At 34.3% G+C, this 15,784-nt stretch overlaps 2 protein-coding genes across 2 annotated transcripts in view; both read right to left on the bottom strand.

The window, feature by feature from the left end:
* Positions 1-3,734: 3,734 nt before the first annotated feature.
* On the bottom strand, positions 3,735-5,471 carry LOC128205003 (heat shock 70 kDa protein 12A-like). Its single transcript, XM_052906399.1, has one exon. The coding sequence runs from the start codon at positions 5,469-5,471 to the stop codon at positions 3,735-3,737; it is 1,737 nt and encodes a 578-aa protein (XP_052762359.1).
* Positions 5,472-9,171: 3,700 nt separating this feature from the next.
* LOC128206268 (lysine-specific histone demethylase 1B-like) overlaps positions 9,172-15,784 on the bottom strand; it is a 30,631-nt gene continuing 24,018 nt past the window's right edge. Inside the window, exon 19 of the mRNA XM_052908626.1 lies at positions 9,172-15,660. Coding sequence (XP_052764586.1) covers positions 15,562-15,660 — 99 coding nt within the window. The 3' untranslated portion in view covers positions 9,172-15,561. The remainder of the gene's footprint in view (positions 15,661-15,784) is intronic.

A 15,784-nucleotide genomic window follows, 5' to 3' on the forward strand; every position in this document is an offset into this window, starting at 1 on the left:
ACATCATAAGAGCGCACGAAAGACATTGAATAAAACATATCAATCTTCCTTTATAATAACCACACTAAAGTCTGTTGTTGATGTTTTTCCAGTAAATTGGGGTTGATTTTATTGACAACGTGTGTAGTTAGCTTTATGTGAGTATGGTAAACAGCATTTTGCTGAAGCTCTTTTTTGAAAAACGACCACACGGAATAGGTCGACACGAACGCAATGACATTTCTCCGAGATCAAACTCATTATATTAGAATTCAGAAAATGTATCAATGTCAGCTCGCTCGAATAAAACCTTTTGATTTATGAAATAACGCCTCGGTCCATATACAGCTTCGTTGGCTGACTGGCCGGTCCTTATAATATCATATGGCCCTCAGTGATGTGTTATATTTCGTTATTTATGCACGTTTGGAGAGTAAAGCATTTTACGACTGGTTACTAGCTGCATCCCTGCAGTACAGCGCCATGTTGTCAAGTTGTGTATAATGTTCTTTCTTTCCAGTTTATTTTTCCCCTTTTTGCCCTCTCTGCAGTTATTCCCAGTGCTGAAAAGCATCCCTAAAGTCTGTAGAGATGTTAAATAGTGTATGAATTCACTTCATCATTTAAATTCGGCATTGCCGTGCACTTGGGTTTATTTTAGCAAACATCACGATGAGTATAAATTGACAAAATAAAACATAGATATGTGTATTAATACGATGTGCTCAATCCAATGTTTCTATACATTTAAAATTGATAATCCAAATTAGGTTAAAGCAAAACAGTATAAATATTAATGTAACACATAATGAACGGATGTTTTATTGTTTGAAACATGTAATATTAAAAAAATGTATAAGTAAATAACATTAACATAGTTAATAATTATATAAACTCGCATGCATGATTATAATGATCTTATCCTTAACCTTAAAAACGTATTCACATTTCCAATTTTCAAGATTGTATCTATTGCCACTATTGTTAAGAGTAGGGAATGTTTGTTTTCATATGTTTTCATCAGTCTCACACATTAGTTCAAAGTCAGTCATGTTCTTTGCTAAAGAATACTGTTTTATTATACAATTTAAATATTAACACAACATCAAAACAGCATTCAAGAGGCCCGTCATTTTCACCACTGGAGCATATCATTTAAATTATCCTTGTATAATAAGACACGTAAATCGTATGTGCCGACGGCCCTGATATTCATATCGTCATTGAAAAGACTCCAGAGAAAGGGAAAAGCACCAATCTTGGCACAAATATGGAGAACTAATTTACAAACAATTTGATACCTAGACCCATCTTGTAACTTAAAATTATGGCCGATAAGCATGAAACGTGAAAATTCAAATAATTGTTAAATATTAATATATTTATGAGGCCTTACAGCACAAAACATCATATCCTTCATTTTCAGCCTATGGAACTCCCCGGATATGAATGAGTAATAATCGTTAAGATTTGTAGCTTTACAACTTAAAACACCAAGACGTCACTATTTGTTCCTCCTGCTAAAAACAGTTTATAACGTAAGACATTTAGAACATATAAGATCGAATCTGAACGACCCAAAAAGGGCTGTGTTGTTGTGTTAAAAGCTCATTTGTCTTGTTTTAACAACAGAACAGAACATACATGACTTGTACAATGCACATCGTCTACATATACATACATATATCGTGTCAACGTGTATATACAACGTGTAATGCTAAATGGTAAATCTAGTATCTAATATTGTACCTTTAAATTCATACAAATACATTTTACAATCAACATTTGCAACATTATCAAAGATATAAGAAAACCATGGTTATCTAAAAATTTCTTAACATTTGACACTAAGTTTCTTTTACCGCTATTACAATCCGACAAAGCTTGCTCATTTACAGTTTTCAGGATTATTTTAACTACTTTTAAAACCAAGATTTTTTAACTCTTATATAACTATGTTTATAAATTGGATATCTTCCTACTTCACCATAGATACTAGCATTACATCTATTTGGCCTTACACTCAACAACCTCTTGCAAAATTTAAGGTGTATTCTCTATTTCTTTTGATTTAGAAATTCCCCAAATTCCACAAGCATAATTTAAAACTGACAACACAAAAGCGTCAAACAATTGACATAGTATTTTATAGTGAGTTCATACTCTTGACATTTACATGACAAGACATTAATGGCCTTAAAAGCTTTACCAAGTAAGTGTTCATGGGTAAAAGCAAAGTTCCCCGTGTAATTGAAAACATTTCCAAGGTAGTTGAAATCATTGACAACTACCAATGAGATCTTCATTGAAGGTCTAATGCTCAGTGGTTAATAATCCACCACCCTTACCAAAAACCATAATTTTACTTTTACCATGTACTACAATACTCATGCAAAGTGTCTTAATGACCTTGTACTTCGGTAGCCGTTTTTCCTACAATGGCCATATCATCTGCAAACAGTAATAAAATTAATAGACCATTATTTGCAAACCTGCATCAGCATTATTTTGTAAATGCAACTCAAGATCTTCAACAAAGATATAAAACAAAAGAGGTGACATTACCTCCCCTTGGCGTAAGCCAACAGCATAATTTTCCGCCATAAGTCATTTCTATAAATAGAATTAAAGCATTTCATCATATCAACAATCATAACATAGAGAAGTTTGTTTTCATTTAAGTATTTTTGCACTTAAGACATAAGTATAAATATTGCATTATTAGTAGACTTTCAGTTTTCCTTAAGAAATCCGAATTATGCGTCCGAAACAATGTAATGTTCGTCACAAAACTTTTCAACGCATTTTTATACAGTTGTAAAATGTTTCGACAAACAACTAACGTGTTGTATAACTATAAATATTAACATCGTTCAATTGATCCTTTTTATGTAATGGGATTATAATCCCTCCATCCATGTATCGGGTAAACACCTGAATTTAAAATACAATTCAATATATCGTACAAATGTGCAGGTAATATATTTATACTTTCTATGAAGTATTCGTTCAATAAAGAATCACTACCACATGATATTTTACAGCATTTTAAATATCATTAACATCAATTGGTTGATCTAGTTCTGGGAAAGTATTATTGGGCTTATAAAATTCGTTATTTTCACAAAAGTCATCCGCTTATCATTTGTACAATTAAAAAAACATTTCCAAGACGTTCAAAATATTCAAGAAATGTGTCCAATGTGATTTTATTTGTATTAGCCTTTCTTTTAATATTTTCAAAAAATTATTTAGGTTTACTTTCGCTACACCTATGTGCATTACGGTTTTGAAACTTTCTATAAAAAATATATTTATATCATTATTCAATAAGAATTAATTTGCTAGAAAAAATTGTCCAACCAAGATAAAAAAAGATTACAAATAACATGCTTAGTAATACTATTTACAAAATCATCATTATCAAGTTCCTAGCTTGTAAGTCCATGCACATTCCATGCCAGCATGAACAGTTCACCCTCGGCTTGTCCCTAGTCTCAGACTGGGCGGCCGTCGACGTATAACGTGTCGCAGGCAATCCACGAACGTTTACCACTTTCCCTTGCCGCTTTCATCTTTGGTACAAGCTTCCTACGCTTCGCAATCACTTCCGGCAGGTTCTATTCAAACATGTGAAAAGCGGTTCCGTTACTCCTTCCGTTGGCCCCTAACGCCAGAGACGTGAATGTGATGACAATACACGCTTCATTTATCAATTGTGCTGAATATAAATTTGCTACCGATGCCAAACATGTTCACAGGAAATCGATGTTTGTATCACATTCCTCACCAGTCTCCTGAATTCTGACGTTCATGGTGAACTCAGTCTCCCCCACTGTCAACTTCTGTTCACCATTCACCACATCAGGCCAGCCCCCAGGAGGAGGGTGCATGCTGATTCTACCCACCTCCTCACACTGGTCCTCTTCAATGGTGCAATACATAGGGTCAGGCCATGGAGACCGCCACAGTGATGTATACTGGATATCGTGTTTAGTCTCTGGCTGTTTGAATGTTCCATGTACTTCCCTTGAGAACTCTTGCCTGTGCTGCAGGAGCTGACCTCGCCTTATCAGCTTGACAAACACACCTGCACATCGGGCTTCCCCATCTTTGTAGTACTTAAACTTTTCTAAATGCAGCCCTTCTATAAAGAATGCATTCTGTCTAAACCCATATGTGAATCTTGCCCTCCTTTGGATTATGTTTCTGGGATTACGTCCCATCATCACAGCGCCTTTCGTCACTGCCAGTCTACCGTCTTCTACTATCACCGTACTCAGTTTGGGAAGTTCTTGTTTTATTCTTTCTCTCACATAAGGTGACTCAGAGTAGCCTCCGACTAGCAGTAATGTGGTTATATTGTCAAGAGGACAAGATGATAGGATCTCCTTTAGTTTTTCAATTATCACATCTACAGAGCTGTCAAAGAAATGTTTAACAACAACATTTAAAAGAGTTAGACGGCGGCCTGCCTTGCGGTATTGCACTAGATATTTATACTGTGAGTCTGATATAATTTTCTCTATAGTTTCGCCATTATCATTTTCCACTAATGACACGTAGTCGGAATCAAGTATTAAAGTAATTTTGTCTGTGCTTTGTGAAAACATGCATTTTTTTCTTTCAATACACTGGATAAATTCCTGATACGATTGTGCAAAATTTCTTCTGAAATCAGCAAGTGCTGGAGCCCCGAACACGCTCACAAAGAACTGTTCAAATTCATGATTGACTCTGGAGCCCCCAGCATAGTCACCCGTAGCTCTGTAGAGTTCGCAGAGTTTTCTACCTGCAAGGATTTCATGAACACAAATGTCAATAGTTCCTCCACCAAGGTCAGCCAATATGTATTTATGTCCAACTGGAAATTTGCCTGCAAACTTGTCCTCCCTCATGTAAAGTGGTTTGTCAATGGCAAACAAAGCACCAGCCTCCGGTTCCAAAACCAGCCTGACATTTTCAAGTCCAGCATTTGTGGCAGCTTCTCGCATGAACTGCCTGGCAGAATCTGTCCAAATGGCGGGTATTGATAGCATCCATAGAATGTGTTTTGAAGAAAAACCTTCATTGGTTTGATAAAATTTCACTTCATTAACATGCTGCATAATTCTTTTATTGAAATGTTGCAAAACAATGCTGTAGACATCCATTGCTTTCATTTCTTTTCCTGATTGATCAAGGATGGACGTTTCTCTTGTTAGTTTCTTACACTCATACAGTTTCATCTTGAAGTGATGAAAAAAGAAATGCGAGTGATGTTCATCGGGTTCTAACTCTGCATAGTTCTCAAGTGCCTGTTTACCAAACGCGCTAAATGTCTTATCGGGGTTAAGGAGCACACATGTGGGTTCCCTTTCCTCCCCTATGACTGTGTAGAAAGAGGTGGGGTTACTTGTGAAATTAAAGGCATAGCCACTGTATGTGGTCCCAAAGTCTATTCCTACCACTACTGCAGCCTCTTCTTCCTGGTTAGTCTCTGATAGAGACATAGCTGCTGATCTTCTCTTTTATCTTATTGGCTACATTCCTTTTTGTTTGTATTTGAATTATCGAATGTATGCGAATGTTAAGACTTTAAGGCACTGCATTCCAGACTTTATTTTACATATACGTTTTATCCTTTACTAGTACTCGAGTGAACTGAAAGTAGTTTGAATAACATACTAAAATATACAATTTGTACATTCTTCGTACGTGTGAATCGACAAGACTTAAAATATGGTATGTATACTAAAGTAGCAATACGTATCGCTAATCTCATCTTTTTTTTATTTTGAGATATTTTCATCAAGCAAAAGAATTGTATACATGGTAGCAGTCAACAGTTAGAGTATGGTATTTTCGAATTAGTAATCTAGAAGACTCTGGGGTCAATATTTTGATTTTGTCTGTCCTTTAAGAATTTAAAATGCTTTTTTTCAGTTGGAACGTCACTTTTTTCTGATATTTCTAATACAATTGACTGTTGATCGATTCCCAACAGTGTTGTACAAAGCTCCTATTTTGTGCTATCATTGGCAAGTTATTTGAAGGAACGGGTTACTCGAATTTTTTGTGTTTAATTATTGACCCTAAATTAGTTCGTTTGCCATCAGGACAGCTACTGCATGCATGCAATGCATTTACTTTCACGATTTGTGTAAAAACCTAGCTTAGAAAAAGTTCACTTTCGGATTTAGGTTGATTGCAGCACGAAGTGGCGTTTGCTTTCTATTTCGGACTACTGGCCGCCGTATGTCGAAAAAAAAAGAACTGTTGTCTGCACATCTAGTGAAATTTCCCATAACACCCTGCGCTCAGGCAGTGTATACAGTGTGGTCCTATGTGACGCCACATTTGGACATAGCGTAAAGAAAAGAAGCGGCCCGATTCGGAAAGGAAAATCAAATTCAAACAGTGCGATTGTTCATACATGTATCATCACTCTCTCATCCATACTTGTGCAATGCTTAATTATTACTGTTTTACTAAGTCTATAGTGAATTTCCTGAGATATAGGTCAAAACTATTTTTCATATCAATATTTAAATAAATGGTGTCTGTTGCCTCGCATAACATGGAAAATAACGCTTGCGAGGGTGTGTCAGTGTTACTCAAGTAACTTTATGCGATAACCAAACATATATTGCTTATCGCGATAGTAACATACAACAATTACATATAATTTCTATTTCAACTGAGCCTCATTTTGAGCTATTTTTGGAGTATCGAACGATCTTTAAATCTTCCGGCTGAATATGCATTGTTGCGTGTGATTGTAGATCTATTTGTCCATGAAAGCGATTTGATTTTGTTAATAACAAACATTTTTTATACATTCTGAGCATTTGCCCACAATATTACAAACAAACCTATGCAATTAGACTGCGTTATGTTCGCTTAGACTGCTTTATGTTCGTTATAATTGATAGAAAAATACAAATAACTTGCAGCAGTTTTCCTTTCGAATCAGGCCACTTTTTACTTAACGCGATATGTGACGTCACAAACCACGTGGTATGACCACATTTTATACAGCGCGAGGTAAAAATAGGTTCCTGCCGCACACTTATTTGCGTAATATTTTAACTTTCCAAAATGACATTTAAAAAATCTACAACTTTGTCACTTAATACAGTTTCCTATTTAAAATATCCTGACTTCTTATTTTCGGGTTAAGACCATAGTTATGGAGAACTGATTATAAATGTTAGCCTACGGTTAAATATTAACGCTGATCAAACTCCCTGCAATCCTTCCTTCCTTGTTGTGATTTATATGACGTATCGATTTGGTTCACAGTGATAAGAATATAGAACATTGTAAATTAAGCTCGACTATTTGATTACTTCAGTGTCAATAATACGTTAGGCAAGAAGTTGCAAATCGATAAAATGCTTGTGGTGAATTTAAATCCAAATAACTTCTTTTATTGGATTTCCAACTTCTCAGGTTTTACGAAACCACGAGTTTACAACTTAACTCAACTCAATATTCCTTTATTTTATCACAGTTTACATTTAGGTTAAAGTATCTGAAAACTCAATATTACTACATGCGGACAAGTATTTTCCTTTCAGCTGACATGGCATTCTTCATTGAACCACTTTTTGAAGGAATATGGTAGAGAACCACTAGGTAATGCTACCTACCAAAAAACTAAGATCTATGCCAGCCAGAGCATATATTATATATTCCTGTGAAGTTTGGGTGAAACTGGCACTGTGGTGTAGGAGATGCCGTTTTAAAGAGTTTTCTTATTAGAATAAGATCCCTAGGGCAGGGCAATTTTAACCCCAAGGGAAGCACTTGAACAATGTTGATAAACCATGTAAGCTAATGATCATATGAATAATACCGTTATTGGATAAACCATGTCAGCTAATGATCATATGAATAATACCGGTATTGGATAAACCATGTTAGCTAATGATCATATGAATAATACCGGTACTGGATAAACCATGTTAGCTAATGTTCATATGAATAATACCGGTACTGGATAAACCATGTTAGCTAATGACCATATGAATAATACCGGTACTGGATAAACCATGTTAGCTAATGACCATATGAATAATACCGGTATTGGATAAACCATGTTAGCTAATGATCATAAGAATAATACAGGTATTGGATAAACCATGTTAGCTAATGTTCATATGAATAATACCGGTACTGGATAAACCATGTTAGCTAATGATCATATGAATAATACAGGTATTGGATAAACCATGTTAGCTAATGTTCATATGAATAATACCGGTATTGGATAAACCATGTTAGCTAATAATCATATGAATAATACCGGTATTGGTAAAACCATGTTAGCTAATGATCATAAGAATAATACCGGTACTGGATAAACCATGTTAGCTAATGATCATATGAATTATTCCGGTAATGGATAAACCATGTTAGCTAATGATCATATGAATAATACAGGTATTGGATAAACCATGTTAGCTAATGATCATATGAATTATTCCGGTACTGGATAAACCATGTCAGCTAATGTTCATATGAATAATACAGGTATTGGATAAACTATGTTAGCTAATGATCATATGAATAATACAGGTATTGGATAAACCATGTTAGCTAATGTTCATATGAATAATACCGGTACTGGATAAACCATGTTAGCTAATGTTCATATGAATAATACAGGTATTGGATAAACCATGTTAGCTAATGATCATATAAATAATACCGGTACTGGATAAACCATGTAAGCTAATGATCATATGAATGATACCGGTACTGGATAAACCATGTCAGCTAATGTTCATATGAATTATTCCGGTATTGGATAAACCATGTTAGCTAATGATCATATGAATAATACAGGTATTGGATAAACCATGTTAGCTAATGTTCATATGAATAATACCGGTATTGGATAAACCATGTTAGCTAATGATCATATGAATAATACCGGTACTGGATAAACCATGTTAGCTAATAATCATATGAATAATACCGGTACTGGTAAAACCATGTTAGCTAATGATCATAAGAATAATACCGGTACTGGATAAACCATGTTAGCTAATGATCATATGAATTATTCCGGTAATGGATAAACCATGTTAGCTAATGATCATACGAATAATACAGGTATTGGATTAACCATGTCAGCTTAAGTTCATATGAATATGACTTTAACAATTCTATCCAGGGCAGCAATAACAACTATTTGATTATTATAATAAATTTTATTTTACTAACAAAAGTATATGAAAAACAAAAATACAAAATACGCATTTTTTTGCTTGTTCAATCTGAAACATAAACCAGAATTCATTGAATATATATGAAAAGTCAACATTGTCTTTTCTCTCAATGCTTTTTATATACATGCATTCATAATATTATCTGATCAACAATATTATCCGAAATCCGATTATTGGCATATATTTCAATTTCTACCAAAAAGTAAACAATGTGGATTTTAAGATATCAACTTTGATCTGATAAAATCAGTTTAGATTTCATTTTACTAGAATATAATAACAGAAGAACTAATTAAGTTAAAAAACAAAAATGACTAACAAAATATGAAACTCAACTTTAAATTGCACCTCAAGACGATTCCAAAAATTCCCCTTTTTTTTAGTCAACCAAGAAACATAACTCAACAGATGTCTTAGCAAGAGTTATTTGCCTGTCTTATGAAAAATGTCACTGTGGATATTATAAAAAATCATGTCAAAATCAACAGACAAAATATGTAAAGTAAAAAAGCACCACAAGCAGACGATTGTTTATAATTATCTTAGCCAGAAACTGTACACATGGTCCAAATACATTGCTATAGCTTCAAACAATAAGAAAGCAGGTCAAATGGTCACACACTAGGTCTTCCAAGCATAACATTGATATTTATTTTCATAACTGCCCTTATGGTCTAAATTGCAGTGCTTTGGTTTCTGGGCGTAGTGGTTTCAGACAAGAAAAGTGTCAAACATTTCCCTATATATGTATAAAAGTAACTTTAGACGCCCAGGGTGGGGTCAGCTTTGACCTCAGGGGCACAACTGAACAAACTTCAAAGAAGACTACTATATGAAGCTACATACAAAATATCAAGGGTGTGGGCGTAGTGGTTTCAGACTAGGAGATTTACCTACATTAGTGTGTAGGAAACTTGTGACCCCCCGCCCGTGGCCATTTTTGACCTCTAAGGCATAATTTGAACAAATTTTGCAGAGCCCTCATATGATGCTGTAGACAAAACATTAACCCTTTGCATGCTGGGTAAATTGTCGTCTGCTCAAAAATGTCGTCTGGTTTATTCTAAATTTCTTTCAATTTACTTAAAACTTTGGGCATATATTGACTGAGTGGCAAACAGCTTGGAACCTGACCAGGCGCCGAGTTACTCGGCGTCTGGTCTGGTTCCAAGCTGTTTGCAAAGCCTTTAAAATCGCCATCAGCAGCCTAAGGGTTAAGGGTCTGGGCATTTTGGTTTTAGAGAAAAAGATTTTCAACAAGTTCCCTATATAAGTATATATATAGTGATGCCCACGTTGGGGCCAGTTTTCACCTCTGGGGTATAATTTGAACAAGCTTGGTAGGGGACCACTAAATGATAATATATACAAAATATCAAGGGTCTGGACCTAGCGGATACAGACAAGTAGATTTTCAAAGATTTCCTAGATAAGTCTGCAGGAAACTTGCTGGGCCAGTTTTCACACCCAGGGCATAATTTGAACAAGGTCTGTTTCCGACAAGAATATTTTCAAAGATTTCCTTATATATCTTTATGCAAAACAGGTGACCCTCAGGGCATGATCAATCTGACCCAAGGGGCTTAATTTGAACAGTCTTGGTAGAAAGAAGACTACTAGACAATATTACACACCAAATATCTAAGCTCTAGGCTTTACGGTTTTTGTCAAGAAGATTTTAAAAGGTTTTCTTTTAGGTTACCATGGCAACCAGAGTTATGCATGTAATTATATTATAACAATTTTTAAAGGGCATCACCTAAGGAACATCGCAGAAAACTTTCATCCAATTTGTCCAAGCTGTTTTGGAGATGCTGTTTCAAGCAATAGTTGACGTTGGCCACCACCGGACAGAGTTATGTGCTAAACTTACATCTATGTCATAAAGGACCTTCAGGTTACATAAATATGTCTCATAATGATATTTTTTATGATAAATAAGATGGACAAAATGTGAAACTCAAGTAAAAATGCACCGTTACCAGATGACTATTTTTCTTAATCCAGCAAGGGACATAACTCAACTGAGATTTTATTCCGAGTCCCAAATGTGTCTTGGAGCTCACATATTGTCAGAGTGAACTTGTGTACCATGTTTCATGTCAATTTCTTAAAAGGTATTTAAAATATGGCTCAGAAGAGATTTTGCATGAAAGCATGGCGGATGATGACACCATCTCTGTTTTTACATATATTCTTAGAAATTTCAGAAAAACAAACAAGTTGAGATAAAGCTGAAATTAAAAGGATATTTATATCAAATTATTTCTTTTAAGTAAAAAGAATTGATTAGAATTAGAGTATGCATCTTTTTCAATTCATATATATAGCTAACAGACAACATTCATTGAGACTGCTTGAAATACAGTATAACTAAACTACAAACACTATATGCATAAGGGTTATTTCAAGAACTATAAAATGAATCGAAGTTAACTTTGTAAAAATTCTTATAAAATATCAAAATTAAATATAAATTTGATCTATCAATGAGCAACATAAAGAGAGGTATCTGGCAAAACATTTCATTCTGAACAAATATATATATATATCTAAATCTTCTAAACAATCATACATGTACATTACAATACTATTGAGAACAAATCTGTTCCAACAAAGCAACTTAGTGGGAAAAAAATTAGTGAAATATTAATTTTTATAAGTTCAACTTACAGAAATCTTACAATGTTTTTTTTACACCAAAAATATAAAAGTAAGCAAGAAAAAAGTCTAAATAATAAATGCATATTAATAAATTTGATGAATATTACATGGTATTTAAATAATCAGTGTAAAAAAAAATAGCAACCTTTCACTAAGTCGAAAATGTTCACTAGGTTGCTTCATGAATTCTTCTCCTGGCCACAATTCCTCAAAGCGTCATATGTCCCTTAGGACAGTATTAAGCCAAGTTCATTATTTTTGAGGGTATAATTTGTTTAATATTTATATTCTACAGTTTCTGGGGTTTAAAAAGAAATAATCCTTATGTTTTATCACCAATACCTATCTTATTATTTAGAAAACCAAGATAAGGTGAGAAACTTGGCTTAAATTAAGCTGCTTAACCGTGTAGTGCTTAATATTCAAGGAATTGAGGCCTGGCCCCAAATTCTCAAAACTTCTTAAGCTTAACAAGCTTAAGTCGCTTATTTCAATTAGAAAAAATACATACTAATAATGGATGTTGATAAATGAAAAATGATTTCTTCTAATAAGCATACAAATTTTTCTTATATAATTTATAAAAACTCTAAAAGAAGTAAATATAACGCATATTATAGAACAACAAAAATAGTGAGTTTAGCTGAATCCTGTCATAAGGGACTTAAGAAGTTACGAGAAATTTGGGCCAGGTGTTCTTTCAAATTATGAAAAAATATAAACCATCTATATTCTAAAATTATTCAAGTAAATTATTTTCAATTTTTAACACTAGTTATGATTTGTGTTCTTTAAGATGATAAATTTGTTTCTCTATAACAATTTACATATATACTGTGTATTGTTACAACATGCTATTGGGATTCAGCCAGGTTTTAAAAAAAGGACATGGTGCTGCAGAATTTGGGCAGGGAGGTTGGATTGTATAATGCTATAAAGAACTTGATGAATGGAATGAACATGAGTTTGTATTTAATCAAAGTCATATCAAGTTTCAACTGCCAAATAGGTAAAGTGTGTATGTATTTATAATCAAATTGTAAGTTTTAATCAAAACAAAAGAAATATTTGACACACAAGAAATTATTCTTTTAGTATAGAATTCTATGATGGCAGAAGGGTGCCCATGCTGGTCTCCATAGTGACAGAAGGGTGCCCATGCTGGTCTCCATAGTGACAGAAGGGTGTCCATGCTGGTCTCCATGAGTGCAGAAGGGTGCCCATGCTGGTCTCCATAGTAACAGAAGGGTGCCCATGCTGGTCTCCATAGTGGCAGAAGGGTGCCAATGCTGGTCTCCATAGTAACAGAAGGGTGCCCATGCTGCACTTCATAGTGACAGAAGGGTGCCCATGCTGGTCTCCATAGTGACAGAAGGGTGCCCATGCTGGTCTCCATAGTGACAGAAGGGTGCCTATGCTGGTCTCCATAGCGACAGAAGGGTGCTTTCCAAAAAAGAACAGGGTGCAGCACCCTTCCATTACCATTAAGCTAAAACCCTATGCTATTAATAAAGCCTATAGCATTGCTTATACAAACATTTTAGCACTAGTACCACATTTACAAGCAGCAAATTTTGAAATAAATGTGACAACATCAAGAATTATGAATATACATATAAAATGCCATGGGCATATATTTATGGTTGGGTTTCTTTTAATAAAAAAAAATATGTTGTAATTATATATTTTTTTCTATTTAAAAAATAAATAATTTGCATTATCTGTTGCTTTGGTGCCTTTAATTTTTGCACAACATCTAGACCACACTGTTTCTGAATTAATATGATACATTTTGTGAAAGGCAGGACACATTTAATTCTATTATTTGATCTTACACAACAAAACTCCAACAGACAACATTGACAAAATTGAAACATATCAACAACATAGAAAAGGTTAACATTACGAGTATATACAAATAATTGTCAAACAATCTCCAAAAACCAGGCCATGGGTGAAACGATCGAATGAGAAGTGACGTTTTATTTCAACATGCTGATTTTTTAAGCTTGAACATGTTTTATTAACAAAGACACAGTAAAATTAAAACCAATGTTGTGCTTAAAAACATAGCATGCTGAAAACAAAATGATTTCAAGCATTAGGTCTTTTTCAACCTGGTTTTTGCAGATTGCATCAAATGTATGGAAAATAACTACAATATCATACAGAGTCTGTTACCAGGCAAAAGACCAATGTGTAAACAATACTTATGGTAAACATTTCATTTCTTTAGACAGAACAACGATACTGGACATAAACTGACAGAAAATGATACCAATTTATATAAACAGTTTTTCATGAAAGAACTACAGGTTTTTCTAACAGAGCAGGGTTATACTTTATAAATAAAACAATTCGGCTGTTTAATTGAGGCGTAATTACGACTTGCAAGTGCTGCATGGGCAACGCTGTATGTCGGCATATTTATGATGCCGCCTTAAAAATACACTCCAGACAAAGAAAAACACAATCAGATATCGTAGACTAAGGTATTCAACATATGGATCTCAAAACTGTCGGTTTTGGGGACCAGGAAAACAAAGTGCATCATTCTGTACATTACCTGATGATGTCATAACACACATAACATTAGGAATGTCTATCAGATTGAGAAAAATGTGTACAGGTAATTATAGGTACAATATTCCACAAAATACAACTTCTGAACAAATTGGCTATACTTGTAAGCAAGTAATACGCTTTTCATGGAAGTGGTAGTTGCCATTTCCATGTTCATTTAACCCTATGACAAACTCCACCAAGAAATTATATGGATTTTTTTAAAATAATTTTCTATGTCAGAAAGCTGTGTTCATTTGAATTGTGTTGCCTGCAGAAGATTCACTTCCGGTGCCAGCAAACATGATTGCACATTAACAAATATAGTTGAAAATATATCGTCAATTTAAAATCATTTCATATTGACAGCAGTTTATAACCTTATAACACATATCCTTTGACAGCCAATCCAGACAGTAAGTAATCGATAGGTTCACGTCCAAGGCTGGGAGATGTAGAATAGTTTATATGGACTAATGACAAAACACTAACTGTTCTTCCAATAAAAAAAATCACCAACATGATAACTGGATCTTACCTATGAACACAACACTCCTAATCATTACGGATTTACAAAATTCTATATACACAACTACATGTACACTCACTATATCAAATAGTGTGGTATGAATACATTTGGATTCAACATCTATATAGGAAAAAGTTTTAGCATGTCATTATTTGTTTAACATGGTTGTCAAGTCAATTAAAATGTGTTCAAGACGTCCAAGAAGTCTGAAGAATTTCTCCCCCAAAACAAGTGTTTTCAGTAATGGCTATATCATGCCAGTGACAAATTCAAATGACCAGTACTAGACTGTGATCAGATGTCCATAGCTGATCACATGATCATGACTGTGATCACATGACCATAACTGCAATCACATGACAGCGACAGTGATCACAAGACCATAAATGCAATCACATGACCATAACTGCAATCACATGACAGCGACAGTGATCACATGACTATGACAGTGATCACATGACCATAATGCAATTACATGACTTTGACAATGATCACATGACCATAATGCAATCACATGACTTTGACAGTAATCACATGATCATAATGCAATCACATGACTGTGACAGTGATCACATGACCATTAATGTAATCACAAGGTCATGATTGTGATCACGTGATATCACCCAGTGACCGGTAAATCTTTTCCGCCTCCCGAAGACCACTCATGTATGCGCCAGTCAGCGTCTGGGGGAACTGCCCACTTGTTGCCTAGCAATGTATAATAATCAGGATGTAAAATCAATACTTTTTATATCTATATATATATTATTACATCTTCAATCTTATTCCTAAACAAAAAATAAATTAAGAGTGAGTTGATGAATACTAAAAT

This window comes from Mya arenaria, chromosome 10, assembly GCF_026914265.1.
Source record: "Mya arenaria isolate MELC-2E11 chromosome 10, ASM2691426v1".
NCBI lineage: Eukaryota > Metazoa > Mollusca > Bivalvia > Myida > Myidae > Mya > Mya arenaria.